Source organism: Schistocerca cancellata, chromosome 1, assembly GCF_023864275.1.
Source record: "Schistocerca cancellata isolate TAMUIC-IGC-003103 chromosome 1, iqSchCanc2.1, whole genome shotgun sequence".
Lineage (NCBI taxonomy): Eukaryota > Metazoa > Arthropoda > Insecta > Orthoptera > Acrididae > Schistocerca > Schistocerca cancellata.
The window spans coordinates 275,748,778-275,764,719 of NC_064626.1; the positions used below are offsets into that span (position 1 = coordinate 275,748,778).

Consider the following 15,942-nt stretch of genomic DNA (forward strand, 5'->3'; position numbering starts at 1 on the left):
AAAGAAGTGTGTTGAAGTTGAGTAAATCTGTTATTCATTTATGCAATGAAGTGAACTAATATTTCATATCTTCAAGTTTGATGAGCCTTCTCCCAGAGCACTCACAGAACCTATAGTTACGGCCGAACGAAAGTAGTTTCGTCTGGTCACGGGACCAACTATTTATTTAAAGAAAAGAGTCATGTTTCAAAATTATACTGTGAAGAGGTCATTAGCATTGTATAGCTGGTTACCAGCGATGTGGAAGTCGTAGGATACCTTTAGCAGCGCCAGTTGTGTTGGTAGTTAGAGTGGAGCTGTGTACTGCCCGACAAATCTCTGGAACAGCTCTGAAGCGAATGACATGAAGTGCTTCTTTCAATTTAGGAATCAATTTGAAGTCATGAGGGTTTAAGATTAGGGAGTTTGGTGGGTGGTACAGTATTTCCCAGCTCCACCGATCAAACAAATGTGTCGCAACTTGCGACAGACACCCGAGGACTGTCCCGCAAAACGATGGGCACGCCCAGCAGAAAGTGTCGCCGCTTCTTTCTCCAGCCACTAGGCAGGTTGTGTTCTAGAAATGAACAGCTTAGAGTAAGAAGCAGCGAAACTTCTTGCATGACCGACTATCATTTTTCAGGAAAATGCTCGGGCATATATGGCGCAGGCTGTGACTGATTTGTTCGATTGATGGTGTTCGAATGTACTGTACCACCCACAACACTCCCGGGACTTCAGGTCTTGTGACAACTTTGAAACATGTATCTATTTTGTATAAGTTGTAAGTAAATAGCTACCACTATTAAAACTACAACTCTCGTACGTCTGGCTGATCAATGTATTTTCACACCATTTATTTCAGGTTCTCTCAACAATATTGCTCAGGACACTTTTCAAGATTTTCTACAGGAGATATCCCATCAAAAAGGAAGCGTATTCTTATATCTTTGTTATCAGTGGAGAAAGGCATATCAGTGACAGACTCCACAGACACACTGGCTTACCAGCTTCGCCACAAGCGTTATACTGTAGCCATGCCACGTGTCCGTAATAGTAGGCCACACAACTCGGTCGCATGGGGAAAAGAGATGGCAATATAACTGGCTACTGACCGTGTAGCATGTCGTCGCCAGCAACACTACGCTATGTCACAGGCGTCTCATGGGCACTGCCGTTGGACACTGTTTACAATACAGCTCCACTCCATAGACTTGCCAAATTCGTGGTCTCGCCTGGATGTACTGCCACTTTTGTCGGCAGGTCTCGTTACAGGTTTTAGACTCTGAAACATTTCCTCAGCGTACCTGAACCTAGGTCGTGTGATAAACCTTGAACTTGCTTGTTTTATTATGAAGTGTCACTGATTGCCTCTGTGATAGACACTGAGCGTCTTGAACCTCAAGTGTCGACTTGCTCTATGTTGATTAATTTCTCGTGGACTTCAAATTATTCAGGTGCCAGTGGTTTAAGTTATATTAAAGTTTGATGGCCAATAAATACTGTGGGGAAAAGAGTGTTAGTCACTTGTAGTTTGCAGTGCATACAGGGGTTGAACAAAAATGTAACATTGCAAGAAATCCATCTATGAACATAAATGCAAATGCTAGCCAATCCTTCAGCTTGGGCTGCTGTATTGGACCACGAATGACACTTGCGGAATGTCCTCAAAACGTTGCAAATGTCAGTCATGGTGAGAACAGGGTGCTTTGTAACTGCAAGTTCATTATGTCAGAACTAAGTGAACTCGACATGGGCAAATTGTCGGTCCTCGTATGGTGAGTGTGTCCATAACCCAGGTAGGCGGAGTTTTTTGGGATTTCGAGAGGCATCATGTCTATGATTGATATTACATACAGGGCAGGGACTGGAAGTTGCACCTGCGGACTTGTAAGCACCAAAACAACACAAATGAGCTCCATTAGCTAGGAATTTCAGTGACAGCTGGAATTTCAAAACTATTCGCCAGTGATGCAAATGTCCATAACAGGAAAACGTGGTGCCTAAGCCAAGAAACCTGCGCTGTTGAGCAATAGAAGGAAGTCATTTGGTCAGATGAATCTTGTTGCACACTGTTTCCAATTTCTGGTCTAATTTACAATTCAAGAGTGAAATATGATGGAGGTTTGGTGATGACTTGGCAGCCATATGTTCCATGTGCTGTATGGCTACTCTGCAAGGTAGCATTACTGCTGAGGATTATATGACCATTGTGGCTGATCAGGTCCTTCCTACGATACAATGTGTGTTCCCCATTGGCGATTTTGTGTTCCAAAACGGCAAGGCCCCTGTTCACACAGCTCACATAGTCCAGAACTGGTTTTGTGAGAACATGGGTGAATTATCGCATCTGCCCTGACCACCTGACAGTAATCAGACCTCGATATTATTGAGTCTTGCACTATGCATTGGTGAGAATGGTGCGTAACCACTGTCTGCCTTTACCATCATTATCTGAATTTGCCACTATTTTGCAGGCAGAATGGTATAAGATACCATTGAAAACCAAACATGATCTGTATTTATCTATTCCAAGATGGCTACAAGCCATTTTAAATGTGAACATGTTTGCTACGCAATATTACACGTGGTGGTGTGTTATGCTTCTGGTGTTCCCATATTTTTGTCCACTGCCTGTTTTCCAAGCTGCGACTACAGCGCATTTCAGTCATGTTGTTTGAGATGCACTGGGTGACATCTATCAAGACATATTGGTAGGTGGGGGGGAACCAGTTCCATGGACTGCATATAACTCCCAACACTAATCCTTTGGTTTACAATATGTGGAGCCACTTAAAGTAATTGCTTAGTGTAGAAGACACTCATAGTGTACGCAAAAGTCATCAGTGTCACATGGAAGTCTACTAAATTATTCAACAACTTCCAGGGGCATCTGAAAGCATCGGACAGTTCATAATCAGACAAGAAATATGTGTGTAGAGGCTAGTGAGGAACATCTTGAACATTTGTCAAGAGTAAAGTAGAACTGACCAACAAAAATTACGATAAATATCATTTGACTGATCTGTAAGGAAGAATAGTTTATCAACTGCATTAAGATTGTGTCTGACTTTGGAGGGAATATGAAGAAATTGGGTGATTTTTGAGGACTTCCATTTTATGTACCACATCTCACTCACAGATTTTAAGCATAATCCACCTAAGCCCTAATCATCAACGTCACTGTGTTCCCATTTTGCTTGCTTTTTTATTGATTCTGATTATCTTCCTCTTCTATAAGAAGGTAATTATTAAAGATCATTACATGTCTTATTATGATGAGTGCACTGTTTACTTACAGAATATGAAATGAGTCATGAGAAAGTGTAAACGTTGTTGACATTTAGGTGGTTGTATTTGGATTAGTCAACGAATCATGAAAAATAGGATTTGGGATCTGGCAGACTCTTACAGCAGCATATAACAGTATATTATCATGTCAACTGTGCTATACTCTTACAAAAAACACAGAAATACTTAACTCTGAGTATTCCTGAAACTAAGAAAAAGGGTCAATGAGTCTAATGACAGTTGTAGTATATGCTTATTGTCATCACCAGATATGGACTTTCCTTATAGTCTTGACATGACAAATAGAGAATAACATATTTCTGTAATAGAGACTAATTCAGTTTGAAAGGAACAAAACTAGAACAGTTCCTGGCATACACCACTCAATGTAAACTCCATCTCTGCATTCTGTTGGGACAGACTATATAGCAAGGCAAAACTAGAACATGGAAATGTATAAAATGTCACTTTTATTATCCACTACAAATCCAAATACTATTGCAAATTTCCACTTCTCCTTTGTTGTTATTACAAATACTACAAAATGTAACTTCATTTATACCATATCCATTATATTAGTAATCTGAATTAGAAAAAGACTACTTGTTAAAACATTTCGATATATACTTTTATTGAATAACAGTTTTTATATTTCTTTATCTTTTCGGTTACTGCACAACAATAACATTCTTATAATAGCAACATTTTATGCAAAACAAAGTGGACACGTTTTAAAAATACAGCTTTTGTATTTGGCATCAGATATATAAACTTTAAGAATCATATAAAATATTATAAATTGTACTTAAGTTGTAGACTAAACTCCATAAGGTTCTCCTCTGCTTTTTAATAAAATAACTTTGGATAGATATATGTGCAAGATCTCAGGAGTGTATGTAAAATACATGTTACTATCTTTTACGAAAGGCACTAAAAAGTAGATCACTTCATATTAGTGATAAATTGTACTTACCTCTATAGATAATAAAATGATTGTAACTTCGGTAGTGGAAAGAGAACATGCAGATATTAATTTAACTTAATTTGTGCTGTTCTTGTAACCACTCAATTATACTCAGCAGAAACTATCGATTAATTCAGACTAATTTTATTTTACAGAAATAATATTCCCTCCTTACCAGTGAAGATGTCAGTGATAGAAAGAGTGATGTGACATTAGCATCAAGTATAATCTATTTAGAGTTATTCTTATGTGGTAGGTAAAGTTATATACTTTTATTAAAACTCTAATTATCTTAACTTTTCCCTTGACCCGAAATGCAGCTTATCTTTCTTACCATATTATCCACAGGAGGAAAAAAACTACTGCTCAGTTTTTTTCAATCCACTGTTTTAACAAACATTAACGATCTTTAATTACGAATATCTCCAAAGAATGCCAAACAGCACCACTGTATCACAAAAGGCAAGCAGTACACAAATTAAGTTCACTTAAATCTTGCAGAGAGCAAGCAATGCTAAGATATACTGACGCGCTTTCCAGTAAGCCCTCCATTCCTGTGTAGAATTTTCGCAGAAAAGAACGCAGAATGTTGTGGAAGCTAAAGAAATGAGTTAAGAAGCATAAAAATAATCAAGTAAAAATCTGCCATATATATAAAATAACCACCCCATAGAGTGTATAGTCTTTATTTTATTTCATTGCTGTACTGGTATGAGGCACGTGGCCGTCTTCGGTCTGGTAAAATAACAAAACAGAGTACACTCTATTGGGCAGTTTACTTCAGTAAATGTACAACAACATGACATATCTGCAACATCTGGAAACTGCAAAGCAGGACATTCCTACAAACAATTACAGATTGTTCTTCAGGTAGGTGATGGTGATGTGGAGTATGGCTTCGCAGGACAACACAGCAATTAACAATGAACGGAAGAAATAAACAATTTTACTGTGATTTTTCACATTTTCGAGGCTTTGTAGTCGTGAACTTAATCTATGAACTAAGAAAAAAGATTACTTTATTGCCAACAAAATAAAGTAGCAGTGGTTAGAAACATTTTTTCTTTAGAAATACGTCGCTGGATTGCAACAAAAAATATCCAGAAAAACATTTCAAATATTATATAACAGTTGTGATGCAAAAGATAATGTATCGAAAGAGTATAGCAGTTCGAAACCACGTGGGTATTGGTGGAGTGCATAATGCAACTGAAGTGGCTTCAGACCCTCCAGAGAAGGCGTGCTCGCTATGTGACGACACTCATCCGCTCGACGTAGGCGCAGTATCTGAGTTTCCTGTTGTCGAGTCTGGTCTTCCGCTCGTCCTGCAGCTTGCCTATGGTGGCCATAAGCTTATCTGACTGGCAGTAGGCGCAGAACTCCGAGGTGATGGTGTTGAGCGGCGAGCGGTAGAGAGCGGGCAGTGGGCTGGTGCCCGCTCCCACTAGCTCACTGCGCTCCCAGTTCTTGCGGTGCGCCCACATGTGGATGCACAGCTCGAGGATGATGCAGAAAATGCTGGCCCAGGCCGGGAACAGGAAGAGCGTGGGCAGCAGGAAGACGGCAGGGTTCATGTTCTGCGAGGCGCGGCCCACGTGCTCCTCGATTATGCACGACTTCTGGCGTTTGAGGACGATACCGGTGGGGACGGACGGCGCGGCGGGCACCAGCGGGCCGGACCGCTTCACGTCTGGCTCGTCCTCGTCCTGCAGCAGGGCGCTGCGCGGAATCTGGAAGGGCTTTTTGCGCCGACCCCCACTGCACACGCGCTCCTCTGCAGTCTCCTGTTCGACAGAACATCGCTACAGTAAGTACAAGTTCAAGATTGAGAGATAGAGTGTAACTGGACACTCAATAGATATGTAAAGGGACAGGCAAATCTAACGTCTACCAGAGCCGTTGCGTATCCGAGGGTGCATCGATGGAGTCATCACGACAACCCTCGCCCCCCTCCACAATGAAAATTTTTCTACCTAGGTACATATTTTTACGACTATTAGGTTACAAATTTCTCAACCAACATTCAGAGAGGACCAGCACGCCCCAAACCTCAAGAACAGCCTGAAAAAGCAGAGAACACCACGGGGTTGGTTTTTCTATGGTATGTCAGTGACGTGTCTTTTAAGATGGGCAGAATTTTCAGGAAATACCGGATTAAATGTATTTTCCGGCCCCCAGCACAGGTGCAATCAATGCTGGGCTCTGTTAAAGACAACCTCGGCCTAAGGAAAATTTTACTACAGAGGTACGTATTTTTACGACTATTAGGTCACAAGAATATAATAATTTCAATCCCAAAGAAAGCAGGTGTTGACAGATATGAAAATTACTGAACTATCAGTTTAATAAGTCACAGCTGAAAAATAATAACGCGAATTCTTTACAGACGAATGGAAAAACTGGTAGAAGCCGACCTCGGGGAAGGTCAGTTTGGATTCCGTAGAAATATTGGAACACGTGAGGCAATACTGACCCTACGACTTATCTTAGAAGCTAGATTAAGGAAAGGCAAACCTACGTTTCTAGCATTTGTAAACTTAGAGAAAGCTTTTGACAATGTTGACTGGAATACTCTTTCAAATTCTGAAGGTGGCAGGGGAAAAATACAGGGAGCGAAAGGCTATTTACAATTTGTACAGAAACCAGATGGCAATAATAAGAGTCGTGGGGCATGAAAGGGAAGCAGTGGTTGGGAAGGGAGTGACACAGGGTTGTAGACTATCCCCGATGTTATTCATTCTGTATAGTGAGCAAGCAGTGAAGGAAACGAATGAAAAATTCGGAGTAGGTATTAAAATCCAGGGAGAAGAAATAAAAACTTTGAGGTTCGACGATGACATTGTAATTCTGTCAGAGACAGCAAAGGACTTGGAAGAGCAGTTGAACGGAATGGACAGTGTCATGAAAGGAGGGTATAAGATGAACATCAACAAAAGCAAAACGAGGATAATGGAATGTAGTCTAATTAAGTCGGGTGATGCTGAGGGAATTAGATTAGGAAATGAGACACTTAAAGTAGTAAAGGAGTTTTGCTATTTGGGGAGCAAAATAACTGATGATTGTCGAAGTAGAGCGGATATAAAATGTAGACTGGCAATGGCAAGCAAAGAGTTTCTGAAGAAGAGAAGTGTGTTAACATCGAGTATAGATTTAAGTGTCAGGAAGTCATTTCTGAAAGTATTGGTATGGAGTGTAGCCATGTATGGAAGTGAAACATGGACGGTAAATAGTTTGGACAAGAAGAGAATAGAAGCTTTCGAAATGTGGTGCTACAGAAGAATGCTGAAGATTAGATGGGTAGATCACATAACTAACGAGGAGGTATTGGATAGAATTAGGGAGAAGAGGAGTTTGTGGCATAACTTAACTAGAAGAAGGGATCAGTTGGTAGGACAGGTTTTGAGGCATCAAGGGATCACCAATTTAGTATTGGAGGGCAGCGGGGAGGGTAAAAATCATAGAGGGAGACCAAGAGATGAATACACTAAGCAGAATCAGAAGGACGTAGGTTGCTGTAAGTACTGGGAGATGAAGTTTGCGCAGGATAGAGTAGCATGGAGAGCTGCATCAAACCAGTCTCAGGACTGAAGACCACAACAACAACAACAACAACAACAGGCAAATCTAACATCTACCAGGGCCGTTGCATATCCAAGGGTGCATCGATGGAGTCATCAAGACAAAATGGCTCTGAGCACTATGGGACTTAACATCTGAGGTCATCAGTCCCCTAGAACTTAGAACTACTTAAACCTAACTAACCTAAGGACATCACACACACCCATGCCCGAGGCAGGATTCGAGCCTGCGACCGTAGCAGTCGCGCGGTTCCGGACTGCGCGCCTAGAACCGCTAGACCACCGCGGCCGGCTCATCAGGACAACCCTCGCCCCCCTCCACAATGAAAATTTTACTGCGGAGGTACATATTTTTATGACTATTAGGTTACAAATTTCTCAGCCAACATTCAGAGAGGACCAGCATGCTCCAAACCTCAAGAACAGCCTGAAGAAGCAGAGAACACCACGGTGTTGGTTTTTCTACCGTATGTCGGCGGCGTGTCTTTTAAGATGGGCAGGATTTTCAAGAAATACCGGACTAAATGTATTTTCCGGCCCCCAGCACGAGTGGAATCAATGCTGGGCTCTGTTAAAGACAACCTCGGTCTGAGTAGACCAGGAATACATAAAATCTAGTGCCATTGTGGGAAGTCTTATATTGGCCAGACGTGTCGTACGGTTAAAGACAGATGCGACGAACATAAACGTCATACGAGGTTGGGTCAGCCAGAGAAATCTGCGGTTGCTGAACACTGCCTGAATATGGAAGTAAATAGGAATATAAAAAAAGGGAGGAAGGTTTATCTGTTTAGCAAGAGTAATAGAAGGCAGATTTCAGATTACCTAACAAATCAAAACGAAAATTTCTGTTTCGACACTGACAATCTTGAGTGTTTATGGAAAAAGTTCAAGGCAATCGTAAAATGCGTTTTAGACAAGTACGAGTCGAGTAAAACTGTGAGGAACGGGAAAAACCCACCGTGGTTCAACAACAAAGTTTGGAAACTACTGCGAAAGCAAGGAGAGATTCACTGCAAGTTTAAACGCAGCCAAAACGTCTCAGACAAACAGAAGCTAAACGATGTCAAAGTTAGCGTAAGGAGGGTTATGCGTGAAGCGTTCAGTGAATTCGAAAGTATAATTCTATGTACCGACTTGACAGAAAATCCTAGGAAGTTCTGGTCTTACGTTAAATCAGTAAGTGGCTCGAAACAGCATATCGAGACACTGGGATAATAATGGCATTGAAACAGAGGATGACACGCGTAAAGCTGAAATACTAAACACCTTTTTCCAAAGCTGTTTCACAGAGGAAGACCGCACTGCAGTTCCTTCCCTAAATCCTCGCACAAACGAAAAAATGGCTGACATCGAAATAAGTGACCAAAGAACAGAAAATCAACTGAAATCACTCAACAGAGGAAAGCCCACTGGACCTGACGGGATACCAATTCGATTACACACAGAGTACGCGAAAGAACTTGCCCGCCTTCTAACAGCCGAGTACCGCAAGTCTCTAGAGGAACAGCTATAGGCCTATATCTCTGACATCGATCTGTTGTAGAATTTTAGAACATGTTTTTTGCTCGCGTATCATGTCATTTCTGGGAACCCAGAATCTACTCTGTAGGAATCAACGTGGATTCCGGAAACAGCGATCGTGAGACACCCAACTCGTTTTATTTGTTCATGAGACCCAGAAAATATTAGATACAGGCTCCCAGGTAGAAGCTATTTTCCTTGACTTACGGAAGGCGTTCGATACAGTTCCGCACTGTCGCCTGATGAACAAAGTAAGAGCCTACGGAATATCGCACCAGCTGTGTGGCTGGATTGAAGAGTTTTTAGTAAACAACACAGCATGTTGTTCTCAATGGAGAGACGTCTACAGACAAAGTAACCTCTGGCGTGCCACAGGGGAGTGTTATGGGACCATTGCTTTTCACAATATATATAAATGACCTAGTAGATAGTGTCGGAAGTTCCATGCGGCTTTTCGCGAATGATGCTGTAGTTTACAGAGAGGTTGCAGCATTAGAAAATTGCGGCGAAATGCAGGAAGATCTGCAGCGGATAGGCACTTGGTGCGCAGAGAGTGGCAACTGACCCTTAACATAGACAAATGTAATGTATTGCGAATACATAGAAAGAAGGATCCTTTATTGTATGATTATATGATAGCGGAACAAACACTGGTAGCAGTTACTTCTGTAAAATATCTGGGAGTATGCGTATGGAACGAGTTGAAGTGGAATGATCATATAAAATTAATTGTTGGTAAGGCGGGTGCCAGGTTGAGATTCATTGGGAGAGTCCTTAGAAAATGTAGTCCAACAAAGGAGGTGGCTTACAAAACACTCGTTCGACCTATACTTGAGTATTGCTCATCAGTGCGGGATATGTACCAGGTCGGGTTGACAGAAGAGATAGAGAAGATCCAAAGGAGAGCGGTGCGTTCGGTCACTGGGTTATTTGATAAGCGTGATAGCGTTACGGAGATGTTTAGCAAACTCAAGTGGCAGACTCTGCAAGAGAGGCGCTCTGCATCGCGGTGTAGCTTGCTGTCCAGGTTTCGAGAGGGTGCGTTTCTAGATGAGGTATCGAATATATTGTTTCCCTCACTTATACCTCCCGAGGAGATAACGAATGTAAAATTAGAGAGATTCGAGAGCGCACGGAGGCTTTCCGGCAGTCGTTCTTCCCGCGAATCATGCGCGATTGGAACAGGAAAGGGAGGTAATGACAGTGGCACGTAAAGTGCCCTCCGCCACACACCGTTGGGTGGCTTGTCGAGTATAAATGTAGATGTAGATGTTAACACATACCTAAAAGGATTGGCAAATCTAACGTCTACCAGGGCCGTTGCGTATCCAAGGGTGCATCGATGGAGACATCACGACAACCCCTGCCCCCTCTACAATGAAAATTTTACGACTATTAAGGTACAAATTTCTCAACCAACATTCAGAGAGGAGTCTCGAAAATGGTATGGATTCTATAAAATAGCTCTTTTCCAGTTGTTTGCCTGAGATTGTGCGTCACTGTGATATACGATATTTCAAACCCCTCCTGCAATGCTTTATGGCGTGATAAAATGCCACACTGTTCACGGTAGTAAATCCGTCGCGAAACTGAAATCACTAGTTCTTTTGGTGATATTCCAGAAGACAAGAAAATGTTTGTTGTTGTTGTGGTCTTCAGTCCTGAGACTGGTTTGATGCAGCTCTCCATGCTACTCTATCCTGTGCAAGCTTCTTCATCTCCCAGTACCTACTGCAACCTACATCCTTCTGAATCTGCTTAGTGTATTGATCTCTTGGTCTCCCTCTACGATTTTTACCCTCCACGCTGCCCTCTAATGCTAAATTTGTGATCCCTCGATGCCTCAGAACATGTCCTACCAACCGATCCCTTCTTCTAGTCAAGTTGAGCCACAAACTTCTCTTCTCCCCAATCCTATTCAATACCTCCTCATTAGTTACGTGATCTACCCACCTTATCTTCAGCATTCTTCTGTAGCACCACATTTCGAAAGCTTCTATTCTCTTCTTGTCCAAACTAGTTATCGTCCATGTCTCACTTCCATACATGGCTACACTCCATACAAATACTTTCAGAAACGACTTCCTGACACCTAAATCTATATTCGATGTTAACAAATTTCTCTTCTTGAGAAATGCTTTCCTTGCCATTGCCAGTCTACATTTTATATCCTCTCTACTTCGACCATCATCGGTTATTTTACTCCCTAAATAGCAAAACTCCTTTACTACCTTTAGTGTCTCATTTCCTAATCTAATTCCCTCAGCATCACCCGACTTAATTTGACTACATTCCATTATCCTCGTTTTGCTTTTGTTGATGTTCATCTTATATCCTCCTTTCAAGACACTGTCCATTCCGTTCAACTGCTCTTCCAAGTCCTTTGCTGTCTCTGACAGAATTACAATGTCATCGGCGAACCTCAAAGTTTTTACTTCTTCTCCATGAATTTTAATACCTACTCCGAATTTTTCTTTTGTTTCCTTTACTGCTTGCTCAATATACAGATTGAATAACATCGGGGAGAGGCTACAACCCTGTCTCACTCCTTTCCCAACCACTGCTTCCCTTTCATGCCCCTCGACTCTTATAACTGCCATCTGGTTTCTGTACAAATTGTAAATAGCCTTTCGCTCCCTGTATTTTACCCCTGCCACCTTCAGAATTTGAAAGAGAGTATTCCAGTCAACATTATCAAAAGCTTTCTCTAAGTCTACAAATGCTAGAAACGTAGGTTTGCCTTTTCTTAATCTTTCTTCTAAGATAAGTCGTAAGGTCAGTATTGCCTCACGTGTTCCAACATTTCTACGGAATCCAAACTGATCTTCCCCGAGGTCGGCTTCTACTAGTTTTTCCATTCGTCTGTAAAGAATTCGCGTTAGTATTTTGCAGCTGTGACTTATTAAACTGATAGTTCGGTAACTTTCACATCTGTCAACACCTGCTTTCTTTGGGATTGGAATTATTATATTCTTCTTAAAGTCTGAGGGTATTTCGCCTGTCTCATACATCGTGCTCACCAGATGGTAGAGTTTTGTCATGACTGGCTCTCCTGAGGCCATCAGTAGTTCTAATGGAATGTTGTCTACTCCCGGGGCCTTGTTTTGACTCAGGTCTTTCAGTGCTCTGTCAAACTCTTCACGCAGTATCTTATTTCCCATTTCATCTTCATCTACATCCTCTTCCATTTCCATAATATTGTCCTCAAGTACATCGCCCTTGTATAAACCCTCTATATACTCCTTCCACCTTTCTGCTTTCCCTTCTTTGCTTAGAACTGGGTTGCCATCTGAGCTCTTGATATTCATACAAGTGGTTCTCTTCTCTCCAAAGGTCTCTTTAATTTTCCTGTAGGCAGTATCTATCTTACCCCTAGTGAGACAAGCCTCTACATCCTTACATTTGCCCTCTAGCCATCCCTGCTTAGCCATTTTGCACTTCCTGTCGATTTCATTTTTGAGACGTTTATATTCCTTTTTGCCTGCTTCATTTACTGCATTTTTATATTTTCTCCTTTCATCAATTAAATTCAATATTTCTCCTGTTACCCAAGGATTTCTATTAGCCCGCGTCTTTTTACCTATTTGATCCTCTGCTGCCTTCACTATTTCATCCCTCAAAGCTACCCATTCTTCTTCTACTGTATTTCTTTCCCCCATTCCTGTCAATTGTTCCCTAATGCTCTCCCTGAAACTCTCTACAACCTCTGGTTCTTTCAGTTTATCCAGGTCCCATCTCCTTAAATTCCCACCTTTTTGCAGTTTCTTCAGTTTCAATCTGCAGTTCATAACCAATAGATTGTGGTCAGAATCTACATCAGCCCCAGGAAATGTCTTACAATTTAAAACCTGGTTCCTAAATCTCTGTCTTACCATTATATAATCTATCTGAAACCTGTCAGTATCTCCAGGCTTCTTCCATGTATACAGCCTCCTTTCATGATTCTTGAACCAAGTGTTAGCTATGATTAAATTATGCTCTGTGCAAAATTCTACCAGGCGGCTTCCTCTTTCATTCCTTCCCCCCAATCCATATTCACCTACTATGTTTCCTTCTCTCCCTTTTCCTACTGACGAATTCCAGTCACCCATGACTATTAAATTTTCGTCTCCCTTCACTACCTGAATAATTTCTTTTATCTCGTCATACATTTCATCTATTTCTTCATCATCTGCAGAGCTAGTTGGCATATAAACTTGTACTACTGTAGTAGGCATGGGCTTTGTGTCTATCTTGGCCACAATAATGCGTTCACTATGCTGTTTGTAGTAGCTAACCCGCACTCCTATTTTTTTATTCATTATTAAACCTACTCCTGCATTACCCCTATTTGATTTTGTATTTATAACCCTGTAATCACCTGACCAAAAGTCTTGTTCCTCCTGCCACCGAACTTCACTAATTCCCACTATATCTAACTTTAACCTATCCATCTCCCTTTTTAAATTTTCTAACCTACCTGCCCGATTAAGTGATCTGACATTCCACGCTCCGATCCGTAGAACGCCAGTTTTCTTTCTCCTGATAACGACGTCCTCTTGAGTAGTCCCCGCCCGGAGATCCGAATGGGGGACTATTTTACCTCCGGAATATTTTACCCAAGAGGACGCCATCATCATTTAATCATACAGTAGAGCTGCATGTCCTCGGGAAAAATTACGGCTGTAGTTTCCCCTTGCTTTCAGCCGTTCGCAGTACCAGCACAGCAAGGCCGTTTTGGTTAATGTTACAAGGCCAGATCAGTCAATCATCCAGACTGTTGCCCCTGCAACTACTGAGAAGGCTGCTGCTCCTCTTCAGGAACCACACGTTTGTCTGGCCTCTCAACAGATACCCCTCCGTTGTGGTTGCACCTACGGTACGGCCATCTGTATCGCTGAGGCACGCAAGCCTCCCCACCAACGGCAAGGTCCATGTACAGGTTTGAAAAGATGAAATTGTCTCTACCGTAAACTTAATTTTTTATGTTAAGACTTTTAAGAGCCCTTTAAACAAAACAAGTTATGAACATTATACATCTTTAGTCTTCGCGTCTAGATATTTATATCTGTCAGTCACCCTGTGGGCGAATACATTTCTCATTGACACCGTCATTGTAGAATGTGTGATTTTATTTACGGAGCCACCAGATTACCTCTGCTTGTGCCGCTTCATCACTAACAAAGTAAACAAAAAATAATACTGAAAAAATAATACTAAAGAACTTCGCAAATATAACAAAACTGACATCGTAATGAAATAAATATTATCTCAGAAAAAGCACAAAGACTATATAAAGTAATATGATCTGCGAATGTAATTGTCCAATCCTTATTCAAAAGGAACTGAGATTACAGACTTCCCTTTTGTTTCTTGGTTGTGTAAGAAGCCATTTTGTGACGAGGCACGAAAACGTGTAAGTTTCATGTAATATTTAGTCTAAATATAATCCAAATATAACGTGGACAGACTTGCTACCTGACCACCTATAAAGAACGTTCGAGCCAGCTAAAGGCACATACTGGTTGGCTGTATTGCTTTCAGCAACAAACCTGACACACTTCTTGATGCTACAAGCAGATCCGGAAAACCATAGAAAGCTGAGTAAGGCAAGATAGAAAGGGAACGAGACTCTACTGCGAAAAAATATAAAGACCGACTATCCCTATTATAGGCAGAAGGAAACAGCATTTTCCTCATTAAATGTAAATTTTACACTCTCGTAAAACCATAATCTGCAAATCTCTGATCGTTACCATAGTAGATAATGGTGGGTGCACACTTCGAGTTTACACTGAGGTGACAAAACTCCTAGTGATATGCACGTCTACAGTTGGCAGCAATATGGCATACACGAGGTATGAAAGGGCAGTGCAGCGGTGGAGCTGTCATTTGCAGTCAGGTGATTCATGTGAAAAGGTTTCCGGCTTCATTATGGCCGCACGATACGAACTAACACACTTTGAATGTGGAATGGCAGTTGGAGATAAGACGGACGGGACATTCCATCTCGGAAATCGTTAAGGAATTCAATATTACGCGATCCACTGTGTCAAGAGCGTGCCGAGAATACCACATTTCAGGCATTACCTCTCACCACGAACAACGCTGTGGCTGACGGCCATCATTTAACGATCGAGAGCAGCGGCGTTTTCGCAGAGTTGTCAGTGCCAACAGACAAGCAACACGGCGGGAGAAATCAATGTGGGACGTACAGCGTGTAAACTTTTAGATGGCAGACCTCTCCCTAGTCCTGAATCGGTAGAAGTCAGTAAACGTCGGGAGGCTTCGGTAGGCACGCAGTTTCGATTGCTGCCAACATTACGTAGCTGACTGTGTTGTACAAGGTAGCCATTGTCGTCTGCTTCGTTATTGTTTGGCGCTGTACTGTTCTGCGTGTTTTTATTGTGCAGTTGTGCTAAACATTACCAAAGGGAGTGAAGATGCAGTTGCTGGCCCATCTCGGGAGTCGCCAACAACCCCTACCGGTAGGCCTACGGTTACAAAAAGCCTTTCGTCTGCTTTCATGTAAGCATGACGCGCAATTTGTAGTGCCAGCACTGCAACTGGTAGGCGTGCCTCCCCCCCCCCCCCCAAAAAAAGGGTCCCCTCCCCTCCCCTCCCCTC

General features: G+C 41.9%; 1 protein-coding gene across 1 annotated transcript in view; it reads right to left on the reverse strand.

The window, feature by feature from the left end:
- Positions 1 to 3,719: 3,719 nt before the first annotated feature.
- Positions 3,720 to 15,942, reverse strand: part of LOC126171192 (uncharacterized) — a 205,441-nt gene continuing 193,218 nt past the window's right edge. The window contains exon 4 of the mRNA XM_049920782.1: positions 3,720 to 6,018. Within this exon, the coding sequence (XP_049776739.1) occupies positions 5,482 to 6,018 (537 nt within the window). The 3' untranslated portion in view covers positions 3,720 to 5,481. The remainder of the gene's footprint in view (positions 6,019 to 15,942) is intronic.